Source organism: Muscardinus avellanarius, assembly GCF_963383645.1.
Source record: "Muscardinus avellanarius genome assembly, chromosome: 1".
Classification (NCBI taxonomy): domain Eukaryota; kingdom Metazoa; phylum Chordata; class Mammalia; order Rodentia; family Gliridae; genus Muscardinus; species Muscardinus avellanarius.
The window spans coordinates 184,815,865-184,828,577 of NC_137786.1; the positions used below are offsets into that span (position 1 = coordinate 184,815,865).

At 41.0% G+C, this 12,713-nt stretch overlaps 1 protein-coding gene across 2 annotated transcripts in view; it reads right to left on the reverse strand.

The window, feature by feature from the left end:
• DENND5A (DENN domain containing 5A) overlaps positions 1–12,713 on the reverse strand; it is a gene marked incomplete at both ends in the record, with an annotated part of 102,304 nt that overhangs the window by 19,970 nt on the left and 69,621 nt on the right. For both annotated transcript variants that reach the window (XM_080703116.1, XM_080703115.1), the window contains 5 exons: positions 844–996; positions 1,746–1,877; positions 4,672–4,765; positions 5,756–5,906; positions 11,040–11,274. In XM_080703116.1, coding sequence (XP_080559242.1) covers positions 844–996; positions 1,746–1,877; positions 4,672–4,765; positions 5,756–5,906; positions 11,040–11,274 — 765 coding nt within the window. The remainder of the gene's footprint in view (positions 1–843; positions 997–1,745; positions 1,878–4,671; positions 4,766–5,755; positions 5,907–11,039; positions 11,275–12,713) is intronic.

A 12,713-nucleotide genomic window follows, 5' to 3' on the forward strand; every position in this document is an offset into this window, starting at 1 on the left:
AGTATGGTGGTGCATGTTTGTAATCTTAGCATTTGGGAGGTTGAGACAAGAGAATTGTGGGTTTGTGGCCAGCCTCAGCTACTTAGTGAAGCCCTCTGCAACTTAGTGAGACCCTGTTTCAAAATAAAGAATAAAAAATAGGACTGGGATATAGCTCCAAGGTAGAATCCCCCTGGGTTCAATCCCCAGTACTGCAAAAAAAAAAAAAAAAAAAAAAAAAAAAAAAAAAAAAATTCATGACACGCTTTCTTTTCTACTGAAAATGTACAATTACTGAAGGGTTTTAAGTATATTTAGTACTTTCTGAACTCCAAGTTCTCTTTCTCTGTTCTATATCCAGACAAGGGGCCAGCTGCCAAACAGGATCTATTAGGTTGGTCTTCAACTTTACTTCTAGGAAGGTAGATGCCATTTTAAACATCTGACAAGCAAACAGATTTATGAAGTTTTTGTTTGTTTGCTTGTTTGTTTGTTGTATGTGAAGGTGATGGTAGTGGTGGTTTTTCAGGCTTTTTGAGGGGATATTGGGGGCTGAACCCACGGACATTCTACCTCCAAGCCACACCCCTAGCCCTTTTCATTTTTTATTTTGAAACAGGGTCTTGCTAAATTGCTCAGCCTCCCAAGTACTGGAATTACAGTTATGCACCACTACACCTAGTTTATGAAGTTTATCTTTTAAATAGTTTGGATCAAATTTATTTGTTTAGCTATTTCATGTCATATTCCACTAGCACTGTGCACCTGTCTTCCGTGCCAGCCAGCTGGAGAAAAAGAGTGTGGGGATGCTATAAGTGAAACCAGGAAGAGCTTGTTCAACAGGAAGAGGCACACATCTACTACCTGTTTCACTTGTAGCCCATGACTCCAGATCCTCTCCAGAAGGTCACAGAGGCTGGCAATCAAGGTGTTCTCTTCCACCCCAGTAATGTTCACTTCCCCGTGTCCGAGCTCCACAGCCTCGCGGCCCATCTTCTCCACCAGCATCCTCTTGGTCTAGGAATCAGTCACAAGGATAGAGAACCACAGTGAGCAGGATCACAAGCAACAGGAGAGGGCTGTGGCAGCCTACATAACACCTCTGCTGCACTGGAAGGGTCAAGATGAGTAAGCCCCAGGGACACAGTCTATTTATATCCATATAGGTCAGCTTATGGGGAGTGCATGCTTCAAAGTCTAGTTTAGGAGACAAGAACACAGCAATAACCATATGAACCTCAGCAAGTGATTTCATCACTCTGGATTCAGCCTTCATATTTATAAGATGAAAAGAGTCAAACAAAACCCCTAGGTCATGCTCCCCACTGACGTCCTCTAATTCTCACTGTTTAAATAGCCTTACTAAACAAAACTTAAAGCATACATAGAACCTAAAAATATATATGAAATAACTGGCAAGGAGATAAAAATTGAGGAAGATAGTTTACTTTCAGGTAAAAGCTTCAAATGCTTACTGTACACTGTAACCAAAACAAAACAAAAAACAAAAAAAAGCCAAGCCGTATAATGTTAATCACAGTTTTCATTAAATTAACACTCTCCCATTATATTAACAGTATTTTTATTCTTTATTTTGAAACAGAGCCTCACTAAGTAGCTGAGGCTGTCTGTGAACCCTCAATCCTCCTGTCTCAGCCTCCCAAATGCTGGGATTATAAGCGTGCACCACCACTCCCAGCTCCAAGAGTATTTTTTAAATCAAGGAGTGATCAGAAACAGCACATATGCAGAGGCCCACAGCTCACCTTGTTGCGGCACTCCTTCAGCAGGCCCTCTACAAACTTCCAGTTGGTTTGGGCAATGACTGATGGAGAAAGGTTGGATAGTTTGGGCTGGCGGATGGTGCTGCCCATATTCCTGGCTTCCTGGATATACTTCTACATCAAACAGAAAAATCAAAACCGCTTTGAATCCATGCATACAAATTATGGACAACTACTACTGATGGATGCCTGAAGAGGGCACTATCAACTCATACTCTCTTTCCTCTTCCTTGACACAGATAAAGTTGAGAGCAGAAACTAAAATGAATTCTTGTACCAAAGGAAAAACTGGAGATATAATTTGTTTTTGCTGACATAGCACACCATGAGTACTGTAATTACCTTTGATTTAAAGATATCAGAGTCAAAAAATAAATAAAACACAGTTACAGCATGCATAGCTCAGTGTACAAACCCAAAGTACCGTTGAGAAAATCGCTTTCTCCAACAAGTTGAGAGGAATTTAACTCTTCTACCCAAATCAAACATATCTACGCTAATTAGAGCCTGAGAAATAAGACCACATATTTAGCTAACAACTACATTTCCTGCTTTTCTACAATATGCTGGTGATTTTTCCATATGTTGTTTTAACATACAAGCCACATCAGTGCACTAAACTGCACACTGAAATCTCTCAGTCACTTCCCAAGTTCATGGCCAACATTTTTACCCCACACTTCTCCCTGCCTCTGTATTTTTCTAGCAGCACAACTCTCCATTCTGTGCTCTGGCCTCTTAATCTTCTCCTAATACAACCACCAAGGTTAGAGTTAAATTACCATTACTTAGACTAGTGCTATTTATCTCCTAACTTGCCAGCCATCTCTTTACCTCTCTCCTCCAAAATATTCTGCCCACAGCCTGCTTTATACAACACACCAAGCTTTCCATCCTGCCATTTGCTCTATTCTTCTTTCTCTCCAACAGTCCTATCAACCTCCAAGACTTAAAGGTTGATTTGTTTACTAGAAATAGATGCTGGCTCTTCCTCCAAGCAATTTTCTGTACTGATTACCCCAAGTAGAGATTATCTCTACTTTCTTTCATCAGTAATAATATGAAGGTTTTGCCTCTCATATGGACACTTCAAAAGATTCTTTACTGAAGTTTTTTGTATACCTAATTTTACTCCCTTAATAACCTGCTAATCCCTGAGGACAAGGCCACCTCTCTGCCACCTTTATATTCCAAAGTGTTTTTATATTTCAAACTCTCTCAACTCATGAGTTTTAAAATAACACCAACACAGCCAGGCATGGTGGCACACACCTGTAATTTCAGTACTTGGGAGACTGAGAAACAAGGGTTGCAGGCTTGAGACCAGCCTTAGAAACTCAGTAAGGCCCTAAGCAAAAGCAAGACCCTGCTTTCAAATTAAAAAATAATATAGTTCAGAGGTAGAATGTCCCCAGGTTCAACCCCAGTATCTATGTCTGTCTGTCTGTCTGTCTGTCTGTCTGTCTGTCTGTCTGTCTCTCTCTCTCTCTCTCTCTCTCTCTCTCTCTCTCTCTCTCTCTCACACACACACACACACACACACACACACACACACACAAAACCACCAAAACCAACACCCCTTTTGCCATACTCAGAAAAAGTCTAACTGTATCTTGTAAATCTGCAGTTAAAAGTTCACAACTCTTACCGTTTTTCTTCCTTTAAAAATGTCAAAGGCAGCCGGGCGTGGTGGCGCATGCTTGTAATCCCCGCGCTTGGGAGGCGGAGACAGGAGGATCGCGCAGGTTCGAAGCCAGCCGCGCTGGCATAAGAGACCCTGTTTCAAAAATATAAAATAGGTCTGGGAGCATAGCCCGGAGGTAGAAGGGCTTCCAGGAACCCCAGTACCACCAAAAAAAAAAAAAAAAAAAAAAATGTCAAAGGCAAAACATCTATGTTCCTACTCACTGAGAAGCCAGACTTTATGAAAACAGTATGGTTTATTGGGTTCTATCAGTATATGATGAAATAAGGTCTTTATAGGGTCTTTTCTCAAAAAGAAGTTCTTTAAAATGGGCTTCTGAAGGTAAAGTCCCATTTTCACAACTTCTATGCAACCTGTAGGCAGGCTCTACAATCTGAAGTTTAGAAATAGAAACTTTATGCAAAACAAATTGCAGTCAGAGGAACTCAGCTTGTAAGCAATGAGGATTCAGGAGGTAAATTCAAGAATCTTCAGTCCCTAAGTTCCTGACAGTATCATTCTTTTCCTTTAGTTGCCTAAGAAAAAAGTCAAGATTCACTGTTCTAAATTAAGACTGAGAAAGACAGGGGGAAAGCCCTCCTGTCTGGTCCTTAGATTCAGAGATTAACCCAAGTAGTTCATTCCCCCCCCCCTTTCAATCTACCAAAGCTCCTTTCCTACCACACCACAAAAACAAAAGGCTCAACAATATTTTAAAATTTTCTCCCCAGGTTTCAGACTCTAATCTTAGGAGTTTTTTATTGTGCCTATCAGGGACTGTGTATCCTGCCAGAATGAGTACCAAGAGAATCTACATGGCTAGTGGTTAGCTGCCACTTTTTTTTTTTTTTTTTTTTGGTGGTACTGGGGTTTCTGGAAGCCCTTCTACCTCCGGGCTATACTCCCAGACCTATTTTATATTTTTATTTGGAAACAGGGTCTCTTAAGCCAGCACGGCTGGCTTTGAACCTGCACGACCCTCCTGTCTCCGCCTCCCAAGCACAGGGATTACAAGCGTGCGCCACCACGCCTGGCGAGCTGCCACTTTTGAAATATCCTATGTCCTGAACTTTCATAACTGAGGACCACATATCAATTATTCACCCTTCTTTATGGAGAGAGGTTCTTACTGCAACATAAGAATCAGACCAGAGATCAAGGAAGTGATGAAAAAACATATATAGCCTAACAGGACAATTCCTTGTCATTCTTAAGGTACCTCACCTCTCTCTGGTCGTTATCCAAACGCAGGTGCTCCGTGTGCTGCTTCTGCCGATCCTTCCGCCTCCACTGGGCGGGTGCATTCCTTTTTGTCCACCTGAAAGAATTAAATCAGGCAATTGACAACATTCTGCTATGCCTGGGAATGTAGCTCAGTGGTAGAGCCCTTGTCTAGCAAGCCCAAAATCCAGGGTTCAATCTCCAGCCCCATAAAACAAAACTATATTAAAAAAAAAAAAAACTCAAAGGTCAACTGGTAGGAGAAAAAATATCTAAGGGGCCAATGTTGGGCACAGGAAACTACCAAAAATTTACCAGGGATATTCAGAGACAAAAACAGTAACTGATACATGGAAATATCACAGTACAACCCACTGATTTATACAATTAATACATGTTAAAAAAATCCAAAAGTTAAAGATATTCTCTCAGACAGGAATGTTGCTGGTTGATGAGTAAACTTGTTACTGAATATCTCTTTAAAGGGAGATATCTTTAGAAACTGACATTTTTGGCTTTCTATAATAGTAATGTGCAGTATTAACTGCACGTGTGACTATTAAAATGAAAGCAACCTTTATTTTTCTGACAATTAAAAAAAGTGACTGAACAATAGATAATTCCCAAAGACACATAGACAAATCCATTTTGAAACATCTACAAAAACTTCACATAACTACAATCTTTCAACTCTGGGCTTTGATAAATTCATCTCCAAAAGTATAGCAATTCCAGTTATCTATTTTCAGTTCAGGCTCCAACTATTTCAACCACCTCTTATCGAAGACAAAGTGACACTTGGCTTCTGTACAGGATCCGAACACGAGGATAATTTTAACCCATCTATGTCCTGGCCTCTTGGGTGTCCTGAGGATGTACAATCATCTCAACTTACACAGTGCTGACAGAGCATCTGTCACTTATTTTCATATTCAAACAGGTGAAAAACCTACATAGTCTGGGTCTTCTCTATATTTGCTTTATAAAACTCTAAGGTCTTCTGGGAATACTGGCTCCAGCTCATTCTGAAGAAACCTAACTGCTGCGGCTTGGAAGCTGGGTCAGAGAATCTCTGAGGTTGACTCACTTGTTGCTGGCTGGCCCGGTGGAAAGTACATCAGACTGCAGCTTAGGGAAAAAGCCTGGTTCATATTTCCCTTGTCCAATCTTCATGTCAAGTAAATGTGGGTGAATCGCAGTATGGTCAATTTTTGCCAAACGCAGTTCAATTGCTTTCTCTAGATGAAAAATTTTTTAAAGAATCAAGTCAAACATTTTTTTCTAGAAGGCTAGTCTTCCACTTTGGTCAAGATGGAGTAAAAGAGACTGATTTTTACCCTCCTGCCTGAAATAACAGGGAAAAACAAAAACAGGCAAAAACACATGCAACAATGAATTTCAAACCCTGGATATCAGGCAACTCTGGATGCTGGGCAAGGCAATGAAGGACAGTGGTCCTTGAGAACAGGAAAGAGATGAAGTATCTCCTAAAAAAGCCTCATCAAACTACATCAAGTGTTTCTAGGCTGTGGCACAGGGAAGGGAAACCTAGGCAGAATCTAATGGACTCTCTGAGTTTAAGACTTAAGTAAAAGATCAGAAAGACCAAGGTGGCTAGAGTTAACAAGAATGGTACCAGAGAAAAGAGAGATTCTAGGAGACTGCAGAGGGTCTCCTTGGAGCATTCAGCAAGGTAACCAATCAGCTCATAGAAGTAAAGCAACTACTCAAGGCTGGAGAAAGAATCACCTGAAAGATTTAAAAGGAAAAATGCACAATTCTCACCCACGGCTGAGAACTGCCAGAATAGAAAACCTCATCATTCACAGGGCTTTGGGTAGAATACTCAAAACAGTCTTGCCTCAGCAGTGGGAAATAATTAGCCAAAGACTAAAGAATTCTGTGGTCTTGCCAAACAAATTTTAAAAGCCCAAAAGAATCCAACTACTTCCAAGTAACTTAATTACATCCCAAACCAAAGATCATGAATATTTATAGGAAAATAAAAGTAATCAGGATTCAAAAATGGTAAAATTCATATAATCAAACACTATCAGGTTTGCAAAGAAGCCAGAAAACATTAACACATGACCAAAAAAAAAAAAAAAAAAAAAAATCACGATTTAAACCAACCAGAACGGACACAATTGTTAGAATTAGAAGATAGGAGCCCTGCCGGGTGTGGTGGAGCACGCTTGTAATCCCCGCGCTTGGGAGGCGGAGACAGGAGGATCGCGCTGGTTCGAAGGCAGCCCCACTGGCTTAAGAGACCCTGTTTCCAAATAAAAAGTATAAAATAGGTCTGGGAGTATAGCCCAGAGGTAGAAGGGCTTCCAGGAACCCCAGTACCATAAGAAAAAGAAGGAGGAGGAGGAGGAGGAGGAGGAGGAGGAGGAGGAGGAGGAGGAGGAGGAGGAGGAGGAGGAGAGAAGGAGGAGGAGGAGGAGGAGAAGAAGAAGAAAGGAGCCTCTGGGTTCAATCCCCAGTACCACACATATATCAGTTTAAAAAAAAAAAAAAAGAGAAGAGCCAGGTATGGTGGCTCACAACTGTAATCCCAATACTTGGGAGGCTGCGACTCGAATAATAGGTTCAAAGTCAGACTCAACAACTTGGTAAAGCTTTCAGCAATTTAGTGAGACCCTGTTCCAAATAAAATAGGGCCAGAGTGTAACTGGGAAGCAGAATGTCCCTGGGTTCAATCCCCAGCACCACAAAAAAAGAAAAGAAGATAAAGAAGTACAGGGCATGGTGGTGCATGCTATGATACCAATACGTGGTAGGGTGAAACAGAGGATCATGCAAGGTCAGCCTCAGCAACCTGGGGAGATCTGTTTTCAAAATAAACAATTAAAAAGGCTGGGGGTATAGTATGGAGGTAGAACATGCCTGAAATCATTTAAAAAAAAAAATGCCAGACATGGTGGCAGTGCTTGCCTGCAATCCCAGTTTTTGTAAGGCTGAGATAGGAGATTGGCAGGTTCAAGGCCAACTTCAGCAACTTAACAAGACCCTCAGCAACCTAGTGAGACACTGTTTCAAAAACAAAAAATAAAAAGGGCTGTGGGTGTATCTTGGAGGTAGAGGATCCCAGGCTCAATCCACAGTACCAGAGGATAAAAAAAAGATAGGAATATTAGGAGTTACTATAACTGTATTTACTATATGTAACATTTATTTAAAAACTAACCATCACAAAGTGACATAAGAAAACTTTTGAGGGTGGGTATATTCACCAGGTCTTGATGGGCATGTAAGCACATGCCAACATTTATAATACATGTAGCTTATTGTATGCCAATTATACTCCGAAATTTTTAGGATATAAATAAAAGGGCTGGTAACTCTCTTGGTTATTTTCTAGTTGTGTAAGAACAACTCAACCTTTGGACCTACTAGGTCAAGTCACCTCCTCCGAGGGCTTCCTCATTTCCCTCTCACCCTTATTTTCATTCAGTTTTACTGAATAAGTGAAACTTATTAGTTGTCCAAAATATGCCTTACTCTAATTTGAGGCCCTGTGAATATAATGATGAACCCAAAGAACATCTTTCTGTGTAAAATTATTTTGTGGGTGAAGCTGATTGCTATCAAGAGCCCTTCAATTTGTAATAAGATGCCATTAGTTATTACCATTTCCCAATCACACTGATTTAGTCCCCTATATCACATAATAAACAAACAAACAAACAAACAAACAAACAGAGCTGGTGCTGGGTGTGATAGCATATGCCTGTAATCCTAGTACTTGGGAGACTGAGACAGGAAGATCACAGGTTTGTGGCCAGCCTCAGCAATTTAGTGAGGCTTTTCCCAATTTAGTGAGACTCTGTTTCAAAAGGAAAAATAAAATAGGGCTTGGGGTGTAGATCAGTGGTAAAATGCCCCTGGGTTCAATCCTCAGTGCCACACACACACACACAAAAAAAAAAAAAACAGGCTGGGCCGGGCATGGTGGTGCATGCCAGTAATCCCAGAGTAATCTCAAGAGTCTGAGACAGGAGGTTCAAGGACAGCCTCAGCAAGTAGTGAGATGCTCATCAACCTAGCAAGAACCTGTTTCAAAATAAAACTAAAGCTGGATGTGGTGGCCCATACTTGTAATTCCAGCATTTGGGAAGCTGAAATAGGAGGATCATGGTTCGCGGACAGCCTCAGTTATTTAGTGAGGCCCTTTGCAACTCAGTGAGACCCTGTTTAAAAATAAAGAATAAAAAGCTGAGAGGTAGAATGCTCCTGGCATTCTAGCCCCAGTACCCCCCCAAAAAAAAGCTAAAAAAAAAAAAATAGGACTGAGAGTATAGTTAAGAGGTAAACAAATACACAGGCTGAGGATATAGCTCATTGATAGAATGATCCAGGAATCAATCCTCAGTGCTGGCAAAAAAAAAAAAAAAAAAAAAAGAAGAAGAAGAAGAAAAGAAAACTGTTCTGAGTTGTATCTTTAACCGCCCCCCCCCCAAAAGCCTTACATATTCATTCACTTGGCAATTTGGTATTTGCTGAGCACGTACCATATGTTGGGGTCACATAGTAGGTAGTTGTAAGCTAAATGAATGAACAAAATTTACAAAAATACTAAATAAGACACTGGATATCCCACAAAGAAGTTAACACAATACTTAATTCAATGTGTCAAGCTGAATCTATCCTCTAGCTGAGCTGATCAGATACAACCTCTGTGAATAGAAAGACATGTTCAACCATTTGTGAAGCCCGTTAACATTTCCTAATCATAGGTGCCTGGCACAATGCTAGAAGATTAGGGCCAAGAAAACAAGAGTAAATACAGTCTCTGCACTTAAGCTGTTCCACTGAGAGCGAGAGAGTGAGAAAGTGAGAGACAGACTGATTGATTGATTGATTGATTGATTGACTGATTATAGAGTGGAAGCAAGAACAAAGTAAACCAGGAGCACAGGGGAAGAATCAACTGACCCACCTGGGGTGTTACAGAAGACTTCATAAAAGGAAGGGATACATGGACTATGTTTGTTTTGTTTTGTTTCTGCAGCACTGGGAATGGAACCTAGGGGCATTTTACATCCAAGTGACACCCCCAACCCTATTTTTTTATTATTTATTTTGAAACAGGGTCTCACTGAGTTGCAAAGGGCCTAAGTAGCTGAGGCTGTCCATGAACTGAGATCCTCCTGTCTCAGCCTCCCAAATGCTGGGATTATAAGCATGTACCACCATACAGGCTTTGGACTATATCTTTTGAAAAATAACATTTCACTCATGCCTCATTCACCCCTTCTTTCTTGATCACAGAACTCCGATACTGATTAGGATAGCACTGGACCCAGTCCAGTGTTCAACTTTCACAGCCTTCCTTGCTCTTAAAGGCAATCATGTAACATGATTCTTGCCTATGAGGCAATAGAAATTAAGGAGAATTCTGCCAGGCATGGTGGCGCACACTTGTAATCCCCGCGCTTGGGAGACGGAGACAGGAGGATCATGTAGGTTCAAAGCCAGCCTTGCTGGCTTAAAATACCCTGTTTCCAAATAAAATATATATATATATATAAATAGGTCTGGTCTGGGAGTGTAGCCCAGAGGGAGAAGGGTTACCAGGAACCCTAGTACCACCAAAAAAAATAATGATAATAATAATTAAGGAGAATTTCTGGGGAAACTTGTGCTTTCTTATAAAAAGAGGGGAATAAATACAGCTGGCATCAACTGTCCCTGTTCTTGTCTTGATTGCAGATATAAAAAGCCTCTTCTAACCATGAAACAACAATATGAACATAAAAGTCAGCATGCTCAGGATATATGAATAAAAAGAATCTCAGTTTCTGATTACACTGTTAAGCAGCTGAGCAATACCAGCATCCATCATTCTGCACTTCTTGCTAATTTGAGAAAATAGCCCCCTCCTTGTTTAATTCACTGTTGATTAGGCTCTCTCTTACTATGACAGGACCTATTCCTGACAGCACCAACGGATGAAGAAAAAACTGGGTAAGGTGACACATACATATAATCCCAGTACTTGAGAGACTGAGACAGGAAGGTTACAGGTTTAAAGGCCAACCTTGGCAATTTAGTGAGGCCCTCAGCAACTTAGACTCTGATTCAAAATAAAATAAAATAAAATAAAATAAATAAAAAAATAGGAAGGGCTGGAGTTGTAACAGATATAGAAGGCCTCTGGGTTCGATCTTTAGTACCACAAAAAAAAAAAAAAAAAAAAAAAAAAGGATGAGAAAGAGATTGTCAAGCAAAAAAGAAGGAAGAGACTTTCAGGCAATGGTAACAACATATGCAAAGGCAGAACAGGGAAAGAGGCCAATATGCTTAGGAATAGAAACATGTGACATAGTCCAAGAGGCTAAAAGTGCACAGCTCCAAAGAGGCCTTACCTGCCTCATCCACAGTGGTACACTTCTGGTACATGGATGTGCGGAGAGTAGGAGTCCGAACATTCAACAGTCTGATCTTGTCTACTCGGGAATCAAATACCCGGAGTATGGGGTCTTTATCATCATCATCATGACACATGATTTTGTTGTCAATGAAAGATGCAAACATCTGGGTCTCCAGGAATCTTGAGAGGAAAGGCAAGTAGGGCTCGGGCTGATCTGACAGAAAAGATGCCTGGTGGAACCAAAAGGAAATGGTTACTGGGTTTGGATGTAGCTCAGTGGTAGAGCACTTGCTTAGCATGCAGTTTGATTCAGAGTGCTGCAAAAAAGGAGAGTTTTTGACAAAGAAAAGAGTATGAAGTATGTCAGCCTTGATGGGCAAATGCAATGTGCCCAAGAAATACAGTAAGTTATTCTTCCTAGTAGGTCTCTATAGAAAGTAATCTGGGCATGGTGGCACACACTTGTAATCCCAGTACTTGGGAGGCTAAGACAGGAGGATCATTAAGTTCGAGTACAGCTTCAACAAATAGTGAGACTATCATGAACCTAGTGAGACCGTTTCAAAATAAAAATAAAATAGGGCTGAGGGTGTAGCTCAGAGGTAGAATACCCCTGGGTTCAATACCACCACCAAAAAAGAAAAAAAGCAAACTTCAAAATACCTTTTTTTCTAATTTTTCCTTTAACACTCATGTAAATTCAGATATCTGGAAACTTTGACAGTGGTGTCAACTTACATAACCTACAGTGGCAACCAATGCATTCAACACACACACCTTTGACTTAAGAGAGTCCTTTCCAGACAGCTGTGGTGGCACACACTTGTAATCCCCACACTTGGGAGGCTGAGACAGGATGATCGTGCAGGTTCGAAGCCAGCCTCAGCAACTTAGTGAGACCCTGTTTCCAAAAAAAATAATAATAAGTCTGGGAGTATAGCCTGGAGATAGAAAGCCCCTGGGTTCTACCCCCAGTACCACCAAAAAAATTTTAAAAAAAGAGTCCTTTCCCCCAGCACTTCACAAAAAAAGAAAAGGAGGAAGAGAAAAAAAGGAGGAAGAAGGGGGGGGGGGGGGAGAGAGAGAGAGAGAGAGAGAGAGAGAGAGAGAGAGAGAGAGAGAGAGAGAGAGAGAGAGAGAAACAGAAACTGTGTGTGAGAGAGAGACAGAGACACCTTTTGGCTGGATATAAATCACCTGATAGAGCCGGGCATGGTGGCGTACGCTTGTAATCCCAGCACTTGGGAGGCTGAGACAGGAGAATCACACAGGTTCGAAGCCAGCCTCAGCAACTTAGTGAGGCTCTCAGCAACTTAGTGAGACCCTGTTTCTAAATAAAAATATAAAATAGGTCTGGGAGTATAGCCCGGAGGTAGAAAGCCTCTGGGTTCCACCCCCAGTACCACCAAAAAAAATAATAATAATAATTTTTTAAAAAATCACCTGATAGTAATAATCAGTACATCTGTTGTGTTTAGCAAGGCGCAGGGGAGGGGGATACTGGGGCTTGAATCCTAGGACACTCTAATTAGCTCTTTTTGTTTTTTATTTTGGAACAAGATCTCACTAAATCACAGTGTGCTGGCCACAAAGTTGCGGATCCTGATATCTCAGCCTCCCAAGCACTGGGATTACTGGTATGTGCCACCATTCCTTGACAGTATAACTA